General features: G+C 39.0%; 1 protein-coding gene across 1 annotated transcript in view; it reads right to left on the bottom strand.

The window, feature by feature from the left end:
- LOC139653627 (glypican-6-like) overlaps nt 1-20,292 on the bottom strand; it is a gene marked incomplete at its 3' end in the record, with an annotated part of 101,334 nt that extends 81,042 nt beyond the window's left edge. Inside the window, exon 1 of the mRNA XM_071530529.1 lies at nt 20,133-20,292. Within this exon, the coding sequence (XP_071386630.1) occupies nt 20,133-20,292 (160 nt within the window). The remainder of the gene's footprint in view (nt 1-20,132) is intronic.
- Nucleotides 20,293-20,818: the final 526 nt, after the last annotated feature.

The raw sequence follows: 20,818 nt of genomic DNA, 5'->3' as shown, positions 1-20,818 counted from the left end.
AAAAATTCCCACCTATCCTACTTGTAAATACCACTAGGAGGTTGATATGACCATTTTTCAGTCAGTAATTCATATTTACAGAAAATTCGATATGATGCAGCATGAGAGTACTTGAATGGTATACTTGCCAACTAGCTCACACTAGTTAAAATAACATATCTAATACTGCAATATATGCAAGTTTCAGGCAATGGATAATCAGAAAATTGAATGTAGGCAGATTTTATAGTAGGGTGAGTGCCATTGTGTTGAAAGGGCGTCTTTAAATCGCCCTTAAAATGTCTGTGGATGACTGTGGTGGTCTCTCTTTTTTTCTTTTTCCTGTCTTTCGCTGTCTCTTTGGGCTGAATGGTTCAGCCAAGTTCAGCACCATGGACAGTAAGAGCTAAGAGGTAGGTTGAGCCTCGGCTCCCTTGTGAAAGGTTGACGCCTTTATCTTTGCGATCTATTGACTCAGGTACAGCTCAGACCCCTGGCACATCTGGGCCACGACTGTCCTTTCTTTATTTGGGCTGCGGCACTTTAAAGAGGCCTTTTATTCAGCTGACATGACCTAGATTAGAGGGCAGAAGGGAGATCAATCACAGTCACAGAGAGAATTAAGGGGTGTCGAATGATGGAATATGAATCCTGTGAAAGGAAAAAAGATAGCTAAAAGAATATGAGCAGAATAGGTTAAAATCAGCAGGCTTTGCAATCAGAGTTACAGTTCAAACTCAGTTACATAACGGTTTGGTAGTGCAGATGATATATTCCTCCTGAGAGCAATGGTTATGGGGGTTAGCTTATATTGTAAAGTCAGCATAAACAATGAATGTTTCCTACAGTAAAAAGCATATGTATTGGGACATCAGTCAAGTGGATCTTCTTGCTCTAAACCCATCTAAGTTATATTTCACATCAAAACAGGAATGCAAGGCAACAGTACAAACTGTGATGAGGGTACTTTTTTCCAGCTTTTGTTAAACCAAACAATATATTTTGTCAATTTTTGCACATCTAAAAGCAAAATAAAATAATGAATAAACTATCTAATTAGCTTACTGTTGTACCACAAGGAAACTGGTTACAGTTTCACCTTAGTGTGTTCAGTATTCAGTGTGCTATGGTTCTTTTGAGCTTATGCAAAGCTTGCTCATAGAGTTGTGTAAAGAGTTTTGTAACCAAATGCATGACTTTATTACTTTATTACTTTTATTCACTGAAAGGTAATATTTCCCCCCAAAATATGTTCATCTGCTATAATGCTAAATGAACTTTGGGAGAGAAAAAAAAAACATCATTCAAACACTCAATAATGTGAGGATCCAGTTTGCAAAAGTGACATAATTTTATCAACCGATGACTTAGGTTATGTCCAGTCATTTAAAAAGTAATATAATTTGTTAGAATTATATGGTATCCATCATTTTGCGTAAGAGTATGAGTCACCATTGAATTGGAGTTACTCCAATTCATTCATTATTGAGTGTTTGAATGATGTTTTTTTTTTCTCTCCCAAAGTTCATTTAGCATTATAGCAGATGAACATATTTTGGGGGGAAATATTACCTTTCAGTGAATAAAAGTAATAAAGTAATAAAGTCATGCATTTGGTTACAAAACTCTTTACACAACTCTATGAGCAAGCTTTGCATAAGCTCAAAAGAACCATAGCACACTGAATACTGAACACACTAAGGTGAAACTGTAACCAGTTTCCTTGTGGTACAACAGTAAGTTAATTAGATAGTTTATTCACTATTTTATTTTGCTTTTAGATGTGCAATATATGCTTTTGAAGTTGGAAAATTCTCGTAAACACTGGTGGTATTTTGAATAACAACACAATCAATACAACTACGTAATAGGTCCACATTGTAAACGTTAATCATATTCTTCATGCTAATCATATTCAACATGACCTCAACACATATAGCAGCTGTCATAATTTTTCACCAAGGAGCTTTAACCTTTGGAAAAATCATCAAAAGCTCAAGTTCAGAAATGTAGGGCTACATAAAGCTATAAAAAGTGTGTATATGGTGTTATAATGTGAAAATAAATGTCTAGTCTATTAGTCTATTTGTTAAGTAATTTTATACTAAGTTTGCAGATGCTTTATGAGGTGTTATTATTTGTCAACAGAAATTCAGAACCTGAATCTATATCCAATCACTGTGTTAAATCACATCTGTCTGCATGTGCAAGTGGGAAAAATACATCAAGCTCGATTGATCTTACTGCTGCTTTGCCATCTGGATTTCCTCCCTATTGCCCAAATCACCCACTTTCAACTATTTCCACAGGGGCTTGAGACCCAAATTGAATATGTCCAAACAAGATGACACAGATAATTCCCCAATCAGATCCAACCATATGTTACTACACTTAGAGACTGCTAAAAGATGTCCTAACTTTCACATAACTTCCAGAGTTGGAAAATTGCTTGACAGTGATGGATGGATAAATGGATGGTTCAGAATGTGGCATGAACCAGTGAGGTGAGGCTTAATGTCATAGATAAAACTGTGCTGTTTTACTCACCAAGCCATGCTGGAATGAAACCAAGGTTTCCTGATAGTGATTGATCTTGAAAATCCATGGCCTACTTCACACCCAAGTTCAAAACAGTTCTTCAGTATTTCAGAGGGGTTTCTCAAAGGTTCTCTTACAGAGAAAATTTGAAGACTTATATTTGCTACAATAATTTGGGTGAGCTGGCGTTGCATGTTAGTGAATTGGATGCAATTTTGATTTGCATGTCCTTGCCTACAAATAATTCAGTTCAGTTTACATTGACGGTCTTCAAGTGCCAAGTGTACTTGAAGACCGTCAATGTAAACTGAAGGCATGGCAGGTTAGGTAGATAAAAGAATTATCAATCTGCCCATCACGGTTATCACGTTTAAGCAATATGTACAGTATGCCTTCAATCAACTGTAGGTAGATATGATTGTGGGCCTTTAATGACCTTGAAAGTAGGTTGAAACGCACACCAGTATTAGTAGGGTGCTGGCTCACAGGAACAGAAATTAAATATAAAAGATTGTAGCCGCACTCCCGTAGCGCCGATGCAGAATGCTTTGCTGTCGAACCGTTGGTTTTTTAAACAATAATCTTTGTCAGGGTATGAATTTAATTTAATTACCTACCAGGGCAAATGTAGATGTTTAGTTTGGGTTTGAAGCCCATAGCCCTTTTTTCCTATTTTCCATTCTATTTTTCTCCAAACATCTTTTGCTGAATTTCCCAAAAGATGATAGCTGCTGGAGGCATTCCATTTTGCACAATGACAGAATGGCACCAGCCTGGTTCTTGTGCAATACAAACCCAATTGGCAGAAATGAGGTGCTATTATTAAGTTAAAGTTGGAAATATGAAAAGGCTGTAATTCTCACGTTGTAGACAGTCGACATGAAACTCAGACCCTGATTTACTAAAGGTTTGTGCAGGGAAGAGCATGCACTTTATCAACAAATTGACCGAATCAGAATACCATACTAGTCACTAACCGTACACAATGAGTGGAAAGTGTGCCTAATAGCGCTGGGCATAAAACTAAAGCCTCTTTCATATATACATAAATTATATGTAAATCTATTTTGCCCACATAGTGAATTGGATGCAGTTTTGATTTGCATGTCCTTGCCTACAAATAATTAACATGCAACGCCAACTCATCCAAATTATTGTAGCAAATATAAGATCTATCGAAAGATGGCATAAAGACTTTGGAAAAAGGGATTTGACCATTCAGAATGGCTGCGCTCAAAGATGCAGGCATTGTTGCCAACAAGGCAGAGAGTTTTCCATCCTAGAATCTAGATCAAATCACAAAACGCTCCAATTATAAAGGCCGCTTTAGGGTGAAAGAATGCCCGCCTTGGTGGATTAGTCTTAACGCTGAAGTACGTAATTTCTAATTTGATTTGTGATAGCAGCTGATAATGAAAGGTCTATTTGTTTGCACAGTGCTCTTTTTGAGGGCTTGTTTAGACCACAACTTGATTTACATTATTTCTTAGTGAATAAGACAAAAATTCTGCGCTTGTAGATCAAGCAACTGTAGCACAAAACAATATGCTATGCAATCTTACCTGGACCACAATGTTAACATCCAGCTCTCCTTGCTCTATTATTATTATTTATTTATTTTATTAAATTACTTCCATAACTGCTGACTGAAAAAGGCAATGGTTCCATCCTCCAGAAAGTGATTTGCAAATTTGCATTTCTAATTTTAATTGCGGCTCTTATGTACATTAGTCTATTTGCCAGTAGACTACATGGAGTAGACTACATGGGTTCAGTGGCGTTAAGTGATGAGCCAGCACTTCAGCTTGAGTTTTTCTTTTGAATCCATAAGCTTTGCAACTATGAGTCCTTCATGATCTTCTCTGCCAGTAGTTGCTTGATGATGTTCAGTTGAAATTAGACTAACCAATGTCAAAACCATGAAAGGAGAAAATATTTTTCTATAAATATGATATGTTATTCTAAAATATCCCATTATCTTGATTATTCTCAAATTACTGATAAAATGACCCCACTCACATTTTTGCAAAGTAAAAATCAATAATGGGAAGAAGTCTGAAAGTCTGGTTATTCTTTCAAACCTTTTTAGTTCTTAAGTAACCTGCCTGGGAAAACAAAGGTTAAATAAAAAATAAGAATAATAAAAAGTTCCAGGCCTTTGATAGTACAGACCATGTCTGCAGCTAGGGCTGGGCGATATGGTGATCTTAGATTGTCATCCGTTAAAATTTTGGCATGACATGCCGTTATGGGAGATTGTGGATGTTGTGATATAGTCTAGTAGCCAACAATGCATGTGTAATTTCCATTCAGAACCATCATTATAGTTGTTTACGTTCGCAGCTTTCACCAAACTTTTCACCCAGGTTGCAGTGCAACTTTCCTTCTAACCTATCCCTCACTCTCTCCCTCAAAATAATTCAGTTGTGTCATGCATGGCAGTAAATTACCATGACTGATGTTTCTTTTTTTTCCCCCTCTGTTGGAAACCTTTTTTTTTTTAAGAAAACACAGAACGGAGCGTGGTATGTTCCACCTCCATTATTTGGAACTGGCTCAGAATTGCTAAATCCGACACTGTTCAAAGCACTGTCATTTGTAAAAATTTGCAAAGAAAGGACTTATTCAACTGGGGTAATACAACTGACATGTTTACTCATTTTCAAAGGAAGCACCCAAAAGAACATGTTGAAAGCTTAAAATTACATGGTGCAACATCTCGCTTGAGTGTCGTTGAGAACAGCCGCAGAGACCAACCTATGCTGCCTTCAGGTGCTGTCAGAGATATGAGCAGCACACATCAACAACCCACTCAACACAGCGGTAAATACAACTGGGAAAGTCAGAATTTTCTCTGATACCCAAACTGCTGAGATGATACATTTAGGGCAATCGTCTTCAAGCATGTGTGAGGCTTAAAAGTTACACAAAGAGTGAAAATAGAAATTTAAAATGGAATGCTAAACAATAACATTTATTCATTGTATTTACCTGCTTATTTCTATTGAGCTATAACAGTTAACCTATCAAACATCCACTCAAAATTGATGAAAATACATGTTTTTCTTTTTAGGTTTTTTTCTGAGACTGCTATTCTTATACCAATTTTAAGATGTACATTTGTCAGAGGTCTGACATTATTTGAGTGTAACTATGTTATTTGTGAAGCTGGGTGCATGCTTGTTTACCTTTTAAAACTAGAATGTGTTAAAAAAAAGGTCTGAAAACAGTCCTATTTGTCTTTGTTATTATTTAACATTCTGTAGTATTTAAAAACTTTCATATATTTTCTTTAAAGACTGTAGATGGAGTACTGCATTGTTATCAGTTGGGTTGTACTTTCCAGTAACTTGCAACCCAGCCTTAGAAAAGCAAAACTAAAAAATGTTGTGATGTGATATTTTGTCCGTATCACCCACCCCTATCTTCAGCTAAACACTAAAAGCAACACAAATGTATGCTGATTAAGAGCATTACCACCGCCCCATGCACAGAGAAAAGTACTTATATGTTAAACACATTTCTTATGTTAAACAGATTTCTCTGATTTACAGGTAAGAGCTCTCTTGCTGAACATTTCATAAACCACTGTGTCCCTGCCACAGAGGCAATATAACATTTCAGTCCTCCACCTTCGCTAATTCTAACTCCATTTCATATGCATTAACGCTCTTATGAGCATTTCTACAGTTCCTTGACTATATCCCCTGAACAGTAATTTGAACCCAATATGTGCACTGCCAGGTTGGAAACTCTTACAGTAAATGTCAAAGGTAAGGCATCTTACAAGTTGAGCACTTGAGTTGAGCCTGTGGCCACTATCTCCAATCATGCATACAGTCCATTAAAATAGACTCACAATATATAGCTTCATGCTGCTGCCATGGGTAATACCTGTGACCAATTTTCCAACAGAACTTACATTATCCAGATCTTAACAAATGGTAGGAATTCTATGAAGCTTGTATTGAACAGTAAGTAACAATGCAATAGCATATGAATTTCCAAATCACACCCACAGGAGAAGTGTTTCAGCCAGATTCATAAATAAGGTGTTCCAGATTTGAGCAGAATCCCTGGCCATGTTGTAATTTTTAGATATTTTGAAATGTATAAGTATTCATGTAGTAAAAGCTGTGCCCACATGCATCACAACTGATATCACAATTGAAAAATGCATGGGAAAAAAAACAATCAATATTCTGAGAAACCCTAGTTGCTTGACTGGAGCATGCACGTTCATTAAAAGCACCAAATGTAGGGTTTACTTAATAATTACATAATTTAAAATGAATTTGGACCAAATTGGATCAGATAAAAGCCTGCAGCAGATAATAGGGGTTACTGTTTGTAATGGCAACAGTTGTGTTGGTTGGTAGCATTATAATGAGTCATGTATTACTAATTTCATAGCCATATACTGTGTATGAAAAACAATCCTAATCCTATGTATTATCTTCAAAAAAGCATAATTCTGGTGCCACATTAGAAGCAGCTCACGATATTACAATTTATCAACAGTTAGAGCAGATATTTTCATGTTGACTGTAATTCAATCAATAGTTTTGTTCTGACCAGAACTATAGCAAGAGCTATCACACCTTCTTTTAGCACATGGGGCCTTCTCTTATGGAGCTCCATCTTTGCGGAGCACTCTGCCTAACTACAGTGCATCTGTCTATAACATCCAGAGCTCTATCTTCGTGAATCAATGGTGCATGGTGCAAAGCGCAGTCATCGGCGCATGGCACGGGCGCACATGGGGTGGTGACTGATGTCTGGTAATTATGTGGCCAGTGGTGCGCAGCACACCTGCGGCGCAGTTGGAATCAGTGTGGGATTAAAAGGAATACATTATCAGTAGGTCTGGTAGGGCCTGGCGTCATCATGACCAATCAAATCACCTCTTTTCCTTCCATTTAAATGCAGTGCGCTCTGCGTCACGGTGCTCTAAAAACTTTGTGATGGAGAGAACAGACTGGAGTGGATCCACCACAAAAGTTTCTCCCAAGAGAAAACTGATGTCCTTGTGCAAGAGGTGCAGAATCGCTGCACGAGCAATAAATGTGTTATATAATATATAACACATATGGTTACCGTGTTGCTCTGGTCGTAGTAGAACCGTCGCTCAATGTAGGAAACGGTTCAATGATAGCCAAGCAGAAGGTGGCTGCGAACCGCAGGGAGAGTTTGGCTATAGGAGGGGGGCATCTACCAGCCAGTCCCTGACATCTATAGAGGATACGGCCGCCTCCACAATCCCCACTCCATGCGTCATGGCGCATACTTACAGTTCTATGTTGGATAGCAATCAATTACACAACAGCCACATGTGTATATAGTTAGAATTAATGAAAAATGGTGTATCTTACTTTTTCTTCCTTGAGGGAATTATATCAAAGTCAAATTGGCCAACATATGAAGCCTCCAATCCCTGGTCTGTTGGTAGTTTCTAGTAAGGTGGTCTTCTTGTTTGTGTCTACTGTAGTGTCCCTCCCTGTTTGTGTCTACTGTAGTGGCCCTTCCTGTTTGTGTCTACTGTTGTGTCCCTCCCTGTTTGTGTCTACTGTAATGTCCCTCATTATATGTTGTTGTGGCGCTGTTGTTGCATCCTTCCCTGGCTGTCTGATGTCTCCTCCACTTTTCCAAAGTTTTGAAAGGTTTTTCAGACCCTCTCAATCATGTTCTATGGTAGCTATGCATTTAATTGTAGAAAATATGAGAAAATGTCAGCCATTGACTATGGTATTCTGCTGCAGTTACTCCATTCTGAATATTTTAAACAGCTATCAAACATTAATAAGTATACAAAATAGTAAGGAAATATTATCCGTATAGCAGTGGGATTTGGCTTGTCCTTAAAATAACAGTCTGACAACCATTTCCTGAATAGTAGTTTTTTTCGAGGTGGGGTGGGGCGGGTGCAGGAAACAACGATGTTCATGGGAAATATCTTCTGTCTTAATTTTGAGAAGCACTAGCACTAACAATATCACTAGTGTGAGACAGAGCCTAACAATTTTCTCAAACATGGTCTCATTTGTTTATGGTAATTATACCAAGTTAATTTGACAATGACATCTTACATGTTAAAACGCTACATATACATTAGCACTTTTATACATGGGTAAAAGAACATCACAAACTATTTATCACCCAAGCCATGTAAAGCCAAGCTCAACAACTATAGTTTCCTTTATCTGTCCTGGAGGATGAGTGCAACTTAGATGCGTATTTTAAATGTTTATAGATCACACTTGATCTGTCAGTAAGCAATAGCTTTATATTCAATGTTACTTTAAATTAATAAAGTAATGTTGGAAATTAATAAACACAAGTTAATATCAAGCAGATGCAGCAAAAAGCTTGGTTTGCCACAACATTGAAAGTCTAACATGTATTCATACTTGCTTTTTATCTTTTCAAATGTTTGCTTTTTGAAGAAAAAAAAATGTTGCATTGTAAATGTATTGAAACTTGAAATTCACTTTGAAATATACACTTACTAATTTAGGTTTTGATTTGATTTTATGAAGTGATGTTATCAAATCTAACCTACTTTCAGTTCACCTCATCTACTGTAAGTCAGGTGACCCAGGAATACCTGCAGTTTCCTGGCAAACTGCAGGACTCCCCTCTCTAGTAAAATACATGCAGTTTTCAGAATCAATAAGGTTAGAAAACAGCAAACTATACCTGTGAACTCTTCATGCGGACCGCATGAAGAGTTCACAGGTATAGTTTGCTGTTTTCTTCAATACTTAAGGTAAAAAAAAATGACTGAAAAAGTTTTTGATCTCAGTTTTCCAGTGCAGTTCATCAGGCCTGTGTCTTATTAGAGGCTGGGAGGGAAGAGACATACGGTGGGGTTAAAGCCTTGCACTTGCGCTCTGGATTCAGCATGCTAACTGGTGCATGACTCAGTCCTAAACACAACAGCTGGTGGTCTGAAGAGCCCCAGGTAGAGCCCCAGGGTGGGAGATGACCAGCCCACTCATTTACCGGCAGCTTACACAGGGGACCGGAAACAGCAGGGTACTGGGAGCAGGAGACAAGGCTGGCTTCTTTTCAGGTTCTAGCACCCTCTAGGAGCAAGAGAACAAGGATGTGCCAAGCCGCGTCACAACGGCAGATTTAAAACATTAAGAAATTTCAAGGGTCAAGTAGATGTGAACATATGCACAAACATCAACCCATTAATCTTAATAGCTGTATCCAAAATGCTTCCACCCGTTTTACTAGCAGCCCTGACAGAAATGGGTCCATTGCTGCGGCTGGGGATATTCTCCCTCATGTCTCAATCATCGACTTTCACACAAGTCTACAGGACCTATTAAACTCAAACCTGTCCTTTTTTCTACCTAGATGTTATCTCAGCTTGTCACATTTGTATTGATGTCGAGGTTCCCTGGAGACGCGCTGTGTGGCCCCGTTCAAGTCACTGGACTCTGTGAGCCGAGATATCTTCTCCTACAAGACCGCTCTGCTTATGGCAGTCTCATCAGCCAAAAGGCTAGGTGATTCAAATGTACTGCTGCTTCCCTCCTCCTGTATTTCTTTAGCTCCACATGAATGTTAAAGTCGCTTTGCAGCCTAAGTAGTACACCCAAGATGCTTCATTACAAAGCAATCTCATCAAATACAATACAAAGCGCCATCATACACTCATGCACTCATGCGCACTTTTTACAGTCAATTTGAATTGTCCAACATTTCTCTTTCCCTCCCCCTGCCTGCCTCTCTCTCATTCTTATATGTGCACACACGATGTTGCAAAAGACATAATGCATATGTTATTATTTATGTAAAAATCAATCATTATAAAAAAAAGCCTGCACCAATATCATTGTGACATTGAGGGAACATAGAGTAGTAGGAAAATAGTGTCTAAACCTGAGGAAAATGAAATGAGGTAACATAGGGCAGGCCGCTGACATCTTTTGCAACAGTGCCATTGTTGCAACCCCATGACATTTCACTGCAATGTCTTTTATATAATGTTATAATTAAAGCCAAGGAATCTGGCCCGGAATTAAGTTCAGCCCTCCACATTTTTAAATTAACATCAAAATAATACTGGTCTCCAATTAGTCTATTCATCTTGGAAGATGCAAATGAGATCACGCTAAACTGCATCATGAGCTCATCTTATCGGCATACATTTTCCAATAAATTGCAGAATAAAACATATGTTCTGCTTGCATGTCCTGTCCAGGCTAACATCTACTAGTAATTGGAAATACATTGTTAAACTCATTAATGTACTTTCTGAAGTGCTTGAAAGAGGTTGGTTTTCCATTGTCTTGTTACTTAGTAAGCCGTAATCACCTATTCACTTGAGAGATGCAGTCATGCAGTTTGCACTCCCTTGTTAAGCTTAGTGCAATGATGCTGTCATGGAATTAGTGAATAAACTTAAATACCAGTTTACTGATTGCAAATTTAAGGTGAAAGTTGCACTATGCTGCCATAGACTATTAGGGTGAACAGTTTTTCCTGTTGCAAAGGTTGTGATTGGTCAAGTGCATGTGGCTAATTTCTAGTGTGGGAGTAATTGGAACGACACATAGCTTAACGCATGCATAGCATACTGCATTGCACAAAGCCCTTCTATTCATTTCTCCGTCCCTCCACCACCACAGAGCCAAACACGCGTGTCTAAGCACCACCAAAGCATCAGCAATAAAAAATGTCAGGCATCATCAGCAACCATTGTCTCATATATAATTTAACTATAAACGTTTCCATAGGTAAGAATGTTGCGTATGTATTTTGTTTGCATATGGCAATTAAAGATGGATAATATTTTTTTTTAGATGTTAGGAGAGTTTCTGTAGCATGGAAAGCTCTGCCACTCTGTTCGCTTTCTCAAAAAATCTATGCGGCTTGCCCTTCCAATCAATCAGGGAAGCACTCAAGTAGTTCTGTGTCACCCCTTGCTGATGGTGTGAGTGTGCCAGAAAAACAGGACACACAATTTTCAATGCCCTGTTTTTCCCAAGTGTGCTCACTAGTGGCATTTTTTAACTTGTGGGCAAAACTGTCATTGTACATCTTTAATGAATATTGTTGTCAGTTATCTTGTTCACACAGTATGTCAGTGCAGCATTGCCCGTTAAGAATAACCTACTTTTTTTCCCCCTTTGTTTTCACCTTGTCTCTGTCTTTCTAAACCTGTCAACATGTAAGGCTTGAACACTCTCCAACGCTGTCTTTGATTCCGACTCGTAAATGAAAAAAAGAAGAGGAAGGAAAAAAAAATGAAAAGAAAAGAGAAAAGAACCCATACAATGCTATTGATGAAATATTCAACTTCCTTTTCCAACTATTGCATGAAAACACTAGACTATATTTGGAGTCCTTGGAGAGGTCTATAGGTTGTAAATTAGCCAATGCTGTGCTGCTGCGGCTTTGTTCATACTGAAAGAGTGTCTGAATGTTGCAGCATCTGGACTATTGATTCTGATGCATCAAAAAGGCCCCATGCTTGTCTCACCAGACTGTAACAAGCGCGGGGGCTTTTCATTGTAGAAATTGTCAGTGTTTCTTCAACTCAGTGGCACTGTCATTGTCAAGTTTGTAATACTCCAATGCTGCCCAAGACGTCTGTTGACAGCATCTGATGTTGCCATGACAATTTTGGCATGGCATGTTTATCTGCGCTTGATGCCTGTTTACTTCCAAGTCTCTGAGGGGCGGCATATTCAGCAAATCACCTCAGCCATGTGCACTTGTGTGTGTCGGGGAAAACAAAAATAAAAAGTCCCCAGTGTGAAATGTATTTGCATCTCTGACACCTTGATATGATATACCCATGTGGGTTTTCCCGAAGAACTACGCGGCTCTTCTCTCTGAGCCTCATCATTGGTGTCAGGCTTGGGACTTCTATATAGAGATTACCCTAAGGAGACGAAAGGCTCTGTGGGCAAAGAGAAAGGCCATAGCAATGAACAACACAGAACTCCCTGATGCTATAACACACACATAACGGATAATACTAGGGATATCATTGCATCAACAGAGCTGGAGGGTGAAAATAGACGAAGTGATTAGTAATTTTCCCAGTAGTGTACAGTATTGCTTTATATGGCTTTCCCAGTGGACACATATCACATGTGACTTTTCCCTCTGTCAGCTTCAGAGTCCATTTGTGTCCTAATGTAACTCTGAAAGAAGAAAAGTTGAATGTGTCTTCTCTTTACTATAGGAACAAGTTTAGCAAGCAGTGTGGACAAATGGCCTCTGCCCAACACAAACAGCAAGTCAGATCACTAATCCCTCAAAGTTCAGATGGATTACATCCCACCTCTCTCCATGTTCACTGCTCTTATCCCAGAGCTCCTCTCTCACCTTACATAGCTCCCACTGGAGCCGTGATTTCAGCACATGGTGAGGCCGCGATGCTCTGCAGGCCGATGCTTTCATTCACCCAGGAAGTCTTTCTTTCCTATTTTCTATGCTCTCTCTTTTCTCTCCATCCCTCTCCATGCTAATCCTTAAATTTACAATCACATCCTTACTTTAACTTATTCCTGTTATTCTCTAGTTTTTTTCCAGGGCATGAGAGGGTAGAAATCCTTAATCCCCCTTCCATTACTGATTTAGGCCAGCAGTTGATTGAAAACTGAAAAAGTGCTATAGCGGTCTCCTAAGCCAGCCGGAGGCTTTTCACACTACTCAGGAAACACCGTACATGGTGCTGAGGAAGGCTTCCAGGAAGCTTGCAGACCATATGCATTTCAGGCATGAATGCTTACAGAGGGTTGACACATCCTTCAGGACAACTGTCAGATATTCTCATCTGCCAGATTTGACAAAAGGGAAGAAGTGCAGCTGGGATGAAGATCTACAATCAAACTGAAATGGAAATACATTATGACACCTTTATCTTTCCTAATGAAAAACAAACAACAGTTATTGTATGCCAACCTGTACCAGAAATGCAAAGGCAAGACCTGAAAATTTAGGCTGAACTGTTTGACACACACATCCAGGAAACCACACACACACACACACACACACACACACACACGCACACACACACACACACGCACACACACACACACACACACACACACACACACACACACAATGCCTAATCTCCCTCACATCTCATCAACTGCTCCCTCTGAAGAAGTATACAGGCTGGCAAGAGACTTATTTCCAATTTGGCAGAGCCAAGAGCATGTTAATGGGCTTTGAAAAAAAGGAAAAAAAATGCCCCAAAGAATTTTTATATGGATGTTTGCTCGGCTAAGGCTTTTAGAGTGGTATTCCCACACATTCATCTACAGTCCCATGATATTTCATTACTGAGTGATTAGGCGTATGACTGAAGATACATCTAAAGTTAGTACTGAAATTATTTTGTTTGCATGCACTACATATGAACTAGAGAAATTATAAATAGATCTAATATGATTGCGACTTATAGAATATTAGTTACATAATTTTGTGACAACACCAAAACTGCCCAAAATTCACCAAAACTGGAGCGTCACCACATTTTCTCTATTACAATGTGTCATTCAAAACTCCTGACAGAAATTATGAGATATACAGCATGTGTGTACATATTGCTGAATAGCTTTAAACCTGAAATGCTGATTCCTGCACTGAAGTCTTAAGGGAACTTACTTCACAACCACTGAAAAATTGTATTTACACATTCAATTATGCATCATTTGTATTATGCATCATTTGCATCACCATTAAGACCATTAAAAGACCTTCAATAATGTTCAGCAAATAAACAGAATGAGGCTCCAAAACATCTACCTAATAAGTAACAACATGGGCTCACACCCACCTGAAACATGTGTGTAAATACTAAATTAAAAGTGTTTGTCTTTAATATTGATACTGAGGTCACAGTCAACCTATAGGCAGAACTAATGGTTTAGGTGTTTATAGGCGAGGTAGGGTGGGTCATCTCTAACTGCGAGAGTGTTGTCTGTGTTCATATGACAGATATATAAGTAAGCTCAAATGAAAGGTAAAATTACCTTTCCAATGATGCCTGTGTGGACGATATAACTATGCTGGAGGTTCACAAAGGTCCTAAAACCCATTTAGGTACATACAGCCAAGAAATCTGATCTACCAGCCATATTAAAGGGGTACTGGGGGCTGCATGCATCCCAGAAGCTGCGAACAGCCAAGTGCCGATCACAGTGATAGGCAGAGAGAGTATTAGGAATCCACAATGAGAAAAAACAGAATCATGCATTTGACTGTCTGTACTGTGCTTTATTGTATAACAGCTAATAAACTGTTCTGTTGAGAGGAATCAAATCATTTTCTTTAAAGTTGCTATGGATGAACCCCACAGGTAATTGTTATTCTTCAGAAAGGAAATATAAGACTTAGGAAATGCATTTATATACATCAAGTGATCCTGTTTCAAAGCTGTGCTGTAGTAGAGAGTTGAGTCCACCCATGAAAATCCCAAGTGCTCAACTAAAGTAGATGCTGATATTAACAGCAAAGCCTTAGAGCAACTTTAGAGGTCCGCGGCAGAGCCGGGCTTGAGTGAAGCATCCGTCAGCCGTTGTGCTTAGGAAGGGAAGAGTGAAGCAACACCGAAGGAGTGACACTACAACTTAGGGCTGGGTGATATGGACAAAATTAATGTCACGATTATCATAAGGATTTTTTTCAATATTTATATATGACGATATCAGCTAGCATGCAAAATCACATTAAACAATCAAACTGATGTTCATAGCATTAAACTGCATGGAAACAAAGTATGATAAAACTGATTTTCAACTAATATTCCCTAAATTTAGACATCAGAATTGTGTATCACGATAACTCCATTTCATTATTTCATCACAATATGATTCTATTGCAAGATGACAAACGATAATATTGAGTTACTTCCCAGCCCTACTATAACTGATGACTGACATAGAAACATGCAGGTGTACACACACGAACACATTCAAACTCAAAGTATGCACACAGAGGTGACTCTCACGGCGAAACCCTGCTGTCGGCTGACTGGCGAGTAACGAACAGGGTGAAATGTTGCATTGACTGGATGAGCGGCGAGAGCGGAGGAATCGCAGGCTGGACCTGGTCTATTTTAACAGAGCTGTCGACCAGCCAGTTTCAGACACTAACAGTCCAGGCCTATTTCAAACTCACCCCACATATTTCAGCACTTTCCCCCTCCAAACCCCACCCCACCCACCTGCTCTTTGCAAAGAATGCTGACAGTCTTCCTGGGGGCCTCTTACTGTATAAAAACTAGTCTAAAACAAGTGGGAGAATTTTCAGCCTCTACCTCCCACCAGTCACGTACTGTATGCCAGCTGAAGCACTCAAGAGTCCTTAGGCAGAAGGAGAAAGTAGCACTCTTTTATCAATGAAGTGGGTAGTATGGTTGACCTCTATCCAAGTCAGCTAACACAGCCAATTACCTCATGTCTACATCGCTGCCAAAACAGTTATTTCAGTCCCAGAGGAAAAATATGTATGATGACAATTTGCCAAGCACTGCAGTGATTATGATAGAACTGCGTTATACTGCTGAGCGTGCATTTACATCTCTTCATGGTGAGACCACACATGTAAATTTTACAGTCTCAGAGGCAATGGAGGACTGTACAGCGAATGTTTATGCTTTATGTTTATATTCGTAGTTGTAAGGAATAAACATTAGCCTTCCAGTCTGTCACTGAAAAATGGCTTTGGGCATTTATACAGCGGCTGACAAAGGGCACATGATAAATCCACTGAAAATATCTGCCCACAACAATCCTTTCATTTTGATAATACGACAGCAAAAGCCATGAAGAAATGACGTAGATGCCTAGTGACAACCTTGAAACTTCAATTTTTATGTTTTTTCACTTCGACAGTTTACCGGATTCTTTATGTACTGGATACGTTTCATGACTCTGGAGCCCATGAGAATCATTCCAATGCTGTTGTAATATTTAAAAAATGTATGGTCATCAGTGTGGAAATAAGGCTGCTTATCTCTCTTCTACAGCTAAAGAATTTGGATATAAGCTGAAGAATTTGGACGTAAATGTATTGTACTCATTCAAAAAGGATCTGGCAAAAAAATCTAGGAAAGGATGCGCCCCTTGTTTAGATTTCAATTGGCAAAGGAAGACGCACAGACTTGATGTAAATAAAACACAGTGGGATTATTTTGCGGTTGTAAATTGCAGTTAAATTGTGGATGTAGCTTTAAATATTTTTGATTGTGCTATGATTAGTTTCATTCAGTTCAGTTCTGAACGCACAAACAAAAAACCTGTATTTGAAAAAATCTGTATTTGTCACCTCCGTAATAATCTAGCTCGGCTTGTCAGTGGCAAGAGCTGTCAAAATAATTAGCTTATGCAAATTGGAGCTTACAACCGAAGGTAGCCACCTCTGCAGATGTATTAAACCTGTGTGTTTTGTATCTAGAGGCATGGCACTAGCATGACAAGGCAAATGATGGAGGGATGAGCACTAACACTATGCATGCAGCTTACCACACGTTTGTATTAGCATTGCTAATGAGCCATAATTGAGTGCTTTCTACTGTCCCATCTCCTGAGGGCTATATCTAACCTCTGTTGTATTTATGCAAAGGTTATTTGGAGACAGTGAAATCCAATTACACATAGCGTGCAGGCTTTACGTGAATTGTAATTAGGATTTCATCACCATGTAACAGCCCCAAAAACAGCTTGATGTATAATGTAGCCAACAGACCTGTGTCAAATAGAAAAATAAATAAATAAATAAGCCTTTGTTTTAACCTGCTGGGAGTACCAGATAGGTGGGGGATGCTACATGAGACAGAATATTAAGTGGAAAAAAGTTGACATATTCAAACAAAAGTATTTTCAAGTTAATGTATTTGTCTGTGATTGACAAGTTGCCTGACACCATATGAATTCTTGTTGTCTTATACTCAATCCATCTAGTACTCCAGGCAGGTTAAAACAAACTAAAATCTGGTGGCCAAATACTGGGAACACACGACTGGATTACACACTAAAAGGACTTTCAAAATCAAAGACTCGCATATGAACTCATGCGCGCACTCAGTGAGGTCATAGATGTGTTCTTATAGGTTACACACAACATAAAATGACTAATACACTACAAAATAAACCAAATATAAACAGGCTCATCCAAAAATATGCAACACAATTTTCTGTGAAATATACTTTCAAGTTTCATTACTAGATACTGCATATTGTGCGAATGCCTGACTGAATTGGTGACCTCCGCCTTAACATTCACTGCCCCTACGAAGTTACACAATGCCAAACACTATTTAGGGCTTGTTCACACATTTGTATCCACTGTATAAATCTCTGATCAATTACAAATCATTATTTTAAAAAGGTAATGGCAAGAAAAAGGGCGGTGGGTGACCCCATAGAAGCGAACACCAGAAACTTCCATGTCTGTCTTTCTGTGTTCTGACTTCTGTCGTATCAGAAATGAGTTATAAAAGAAAAATTATATAAATGTTAAAGACTTCATCTAACTTATGTTGGGATTTGGTATCAAAATTTAAATTTCAAGAGTGTGTTAGCGCTTAGGAAAAACATTGTGCACACTGATTATTCTCCCCCAATGGTGTGGTCTCTTTACTTAAGCGGTCTGATAAAGACCTCTCCTAAAAGTGTGCTTTTGAGGCATTGATAAATTGAATATCACTGGAGCAGATTCAGTAGGGAAACTTTAAGTTTTCCCTTATGCTCTTTTTAAGAATACACTACAGTTCCTGCAAGGTGCATGTCTTAACTTCTCTATTTTTTTGAACATATAAATTGTTTTATTGTTCTATATTTCCAGTCATTTCTGATACATTTTGAAAGGTCTAAATGGTAAATGAGTGCACTAATCTTCTTATCTGCTGTAGATAAGAAGCTGTACAGTATTGTAACTCTTAGATGAGTTTTGTAGAAGATGTCTACCTATCACATGTCTGTCACACATTATTACACACACACACACACACACACACACACACATTCTACCAATAATGCAATTATCAAATTACCATCCAACCAAAACCATGTAAAGAACAACTAACACAGCTCTGTGATCATTACTGCCTTACAGTGACACTGCCAATTACCGATACTGTATCTCTATTTTTTGTCTGTAAGAGGCAATAGGGGGATTAACTCCAGGCCTCTCTGGTTCCTCTCTTCCCTCTCATGAAGCAGACTATGTTTACTGACTAATCTCCTTTCCTGCTTTGACCATAAATGTGATTACCACCACACAAGAGATAATAAAAACCCCTATCTCTGCTGTACCAAAGAGCATGAATTAAAACCTAAGCTGTAGCCTTGAGGAATTTCGAAAAATGGAATATTCCGTGCTGAGTGCATACAGCCCCCTACTGGTAAACAATACTCACTATTTAGCCAAATACAACAAGCTTTATGCTGCTCTGTTGAATATGAGCAACAGGTAGGCTATGCCATGCTAAGAATTTCAAAACACATAACTGGGGCCAACTGTAAGGCGCTATTATCAGTTATGTTCATACTGCTCTAAAGTCACCGTTTCAATAGCTCCTTTTTGTAGTCCTATTTGATTTTGATCGATTTGGATTTCAGGGTTAAGGCAGGAGAGAAATCTCTAATTGAAGTGTCTTCTCAGAGAACTATTCCTTGTTTGAAGTCAGTTACACTTCTGCTCTTCTTGCTCTTAATATAAAATGTTCCATAATATTTGCGGTGAAATCACCTGTCTGAGTCCTGCAACACGTGTCTTTTATGATCAATAAAACTCTTGAAAGGTAACAAGTGGGTTTTAATATTTTCAGTTTGAATTAGGACCAATCATTTTATGTCAGTACTCACAGACTATATAGGCTATACACACACCAATATCAGTGCAAAAAACTAGCAGCCTAAGCCTACATGCTGACTGTAGAATGTAAAAAAAAGAAAAAGAGAAAAAAAAAAAAACCTTTGCAACGCTTATAGTGTAATACAGCCTACCATGGAGATATCACATGGGAAGTCTGTGACTTATTGAGCAGCATGACTGTTCATTTGATTCAGGTTAGGATAATTTGGGCAATATTTAGATCTTCTAATGAGCGAGGATATTATATCCAGTAGCCTATTCATATACTTCTTGGAAGTTAATGAATGAAATGCAACTTGTTGTGGCTTCATCATTAGGCTACGTGGAAATGGAGGAGATGATACTGATCTTTAAGGATAACAGAAATCATACATGGTTGAACAGTAGCGCATTAACCATGATGCATTAACAGTAACGCATCCTCTGATTTAGTGAAATATTTAACAAGCCTAACAAAAATGCTAAACGCATGGGGTTTGGTTCAGGCTTTGACAAAGGCTATCGCAATTTAAAAAAAGGCTATTTTTTAATAAGACACAGACTTGATAATGCATAGCCTACTTCAATTTGGATGCTCTGTTATAAAACGGGAAGATGAAAAGACGTTAGTAACACAGGCCGCCCTAAATATTCAAAGGTTTAAGGGAGATCACATAGTTGAGGTTGTGTGTGCCTATCATTACACTGTTTGATTTTGCAGAAAACAAGGCATGACACGTGGTAAAGGCGGCAAAACGCATCGGTGGACTGTCGATTTCGCCTACCTGATATTTCCTGATGAGGTACATGGACAAGGCTGAATCCTTTAGCGTTATAAGCTTGTCTAACCTCGCTACAGCTCCGCGCTTTGCTCTCACCACCAAACGATAGGGACAGCGCCGACAGAGTACATAAGGCGACTTGTAGTCTCCACATCGCATACATCAGTGATAAATCCTTGATAGTGTTTTACAGGGAAATTCGAGCTCTGATAAATCCGTCAGAAGAGAAAAACAATCCGAAAGACTGAATGAAAGATGTTCTCCGGTGAGCAGAATGTCATATGTTCATCAGACAGGAATCACTCCTCACTTTGGATACGTCCATCTCATTGCCAAAAAAAAAAAAAAAAAGCTTCGTCTCTTCCCCTCGAAAAGAAGAACCCTTTGAGTCCAGTTGGACCCAGCCTGAACAAATCCGTTTCAGGAGGCAGCAGTACCTGGCGCTCTCTGTGCCAACAACTTCTCCGCTACACACAGGACCGCTGTGTTTCTGTCAGTGCGAGGAGAGCAAAATGCAACGGAGACACACGCCGCACGCCGAGCGGAGCGCACCAGGGCAGGGCAAAACATGGAGTGGAGTGGCTGCGACTTCAGCGGCTCGCATCCAGAGGTGCGTAATGTCCTGTGCTTTTATGCATCCTTGGTAATGCGCGCCGTGTAGCACATTGCACTGGCGTAGACACATGTGG

This window comes from Centroberyx affinis, unplaced genomic scaffold (assembly GCF_046629955.1).
Source record: "Centroberyx affinis isolate AG114_WGS23_722 - 3 ecotype Tasmania unplaced genomic scaffold, CSIRO-AGI_Caff_v1 ptg000133l_1, whole genome shotgun sequence".
Classification (NCBI taxonomy): domain Eukaryota; kingdom Metazoa; phylum Chordata; class Actinopteri; order Beryciformes; family Berycidae; genus Centroberyx; species Centroberyx affinis.
The sequence above is the reverse complement of the archived record's forward strand: the minus strand, read 5'-3'. Positions and strand labels throughout refer to the sequence as shown.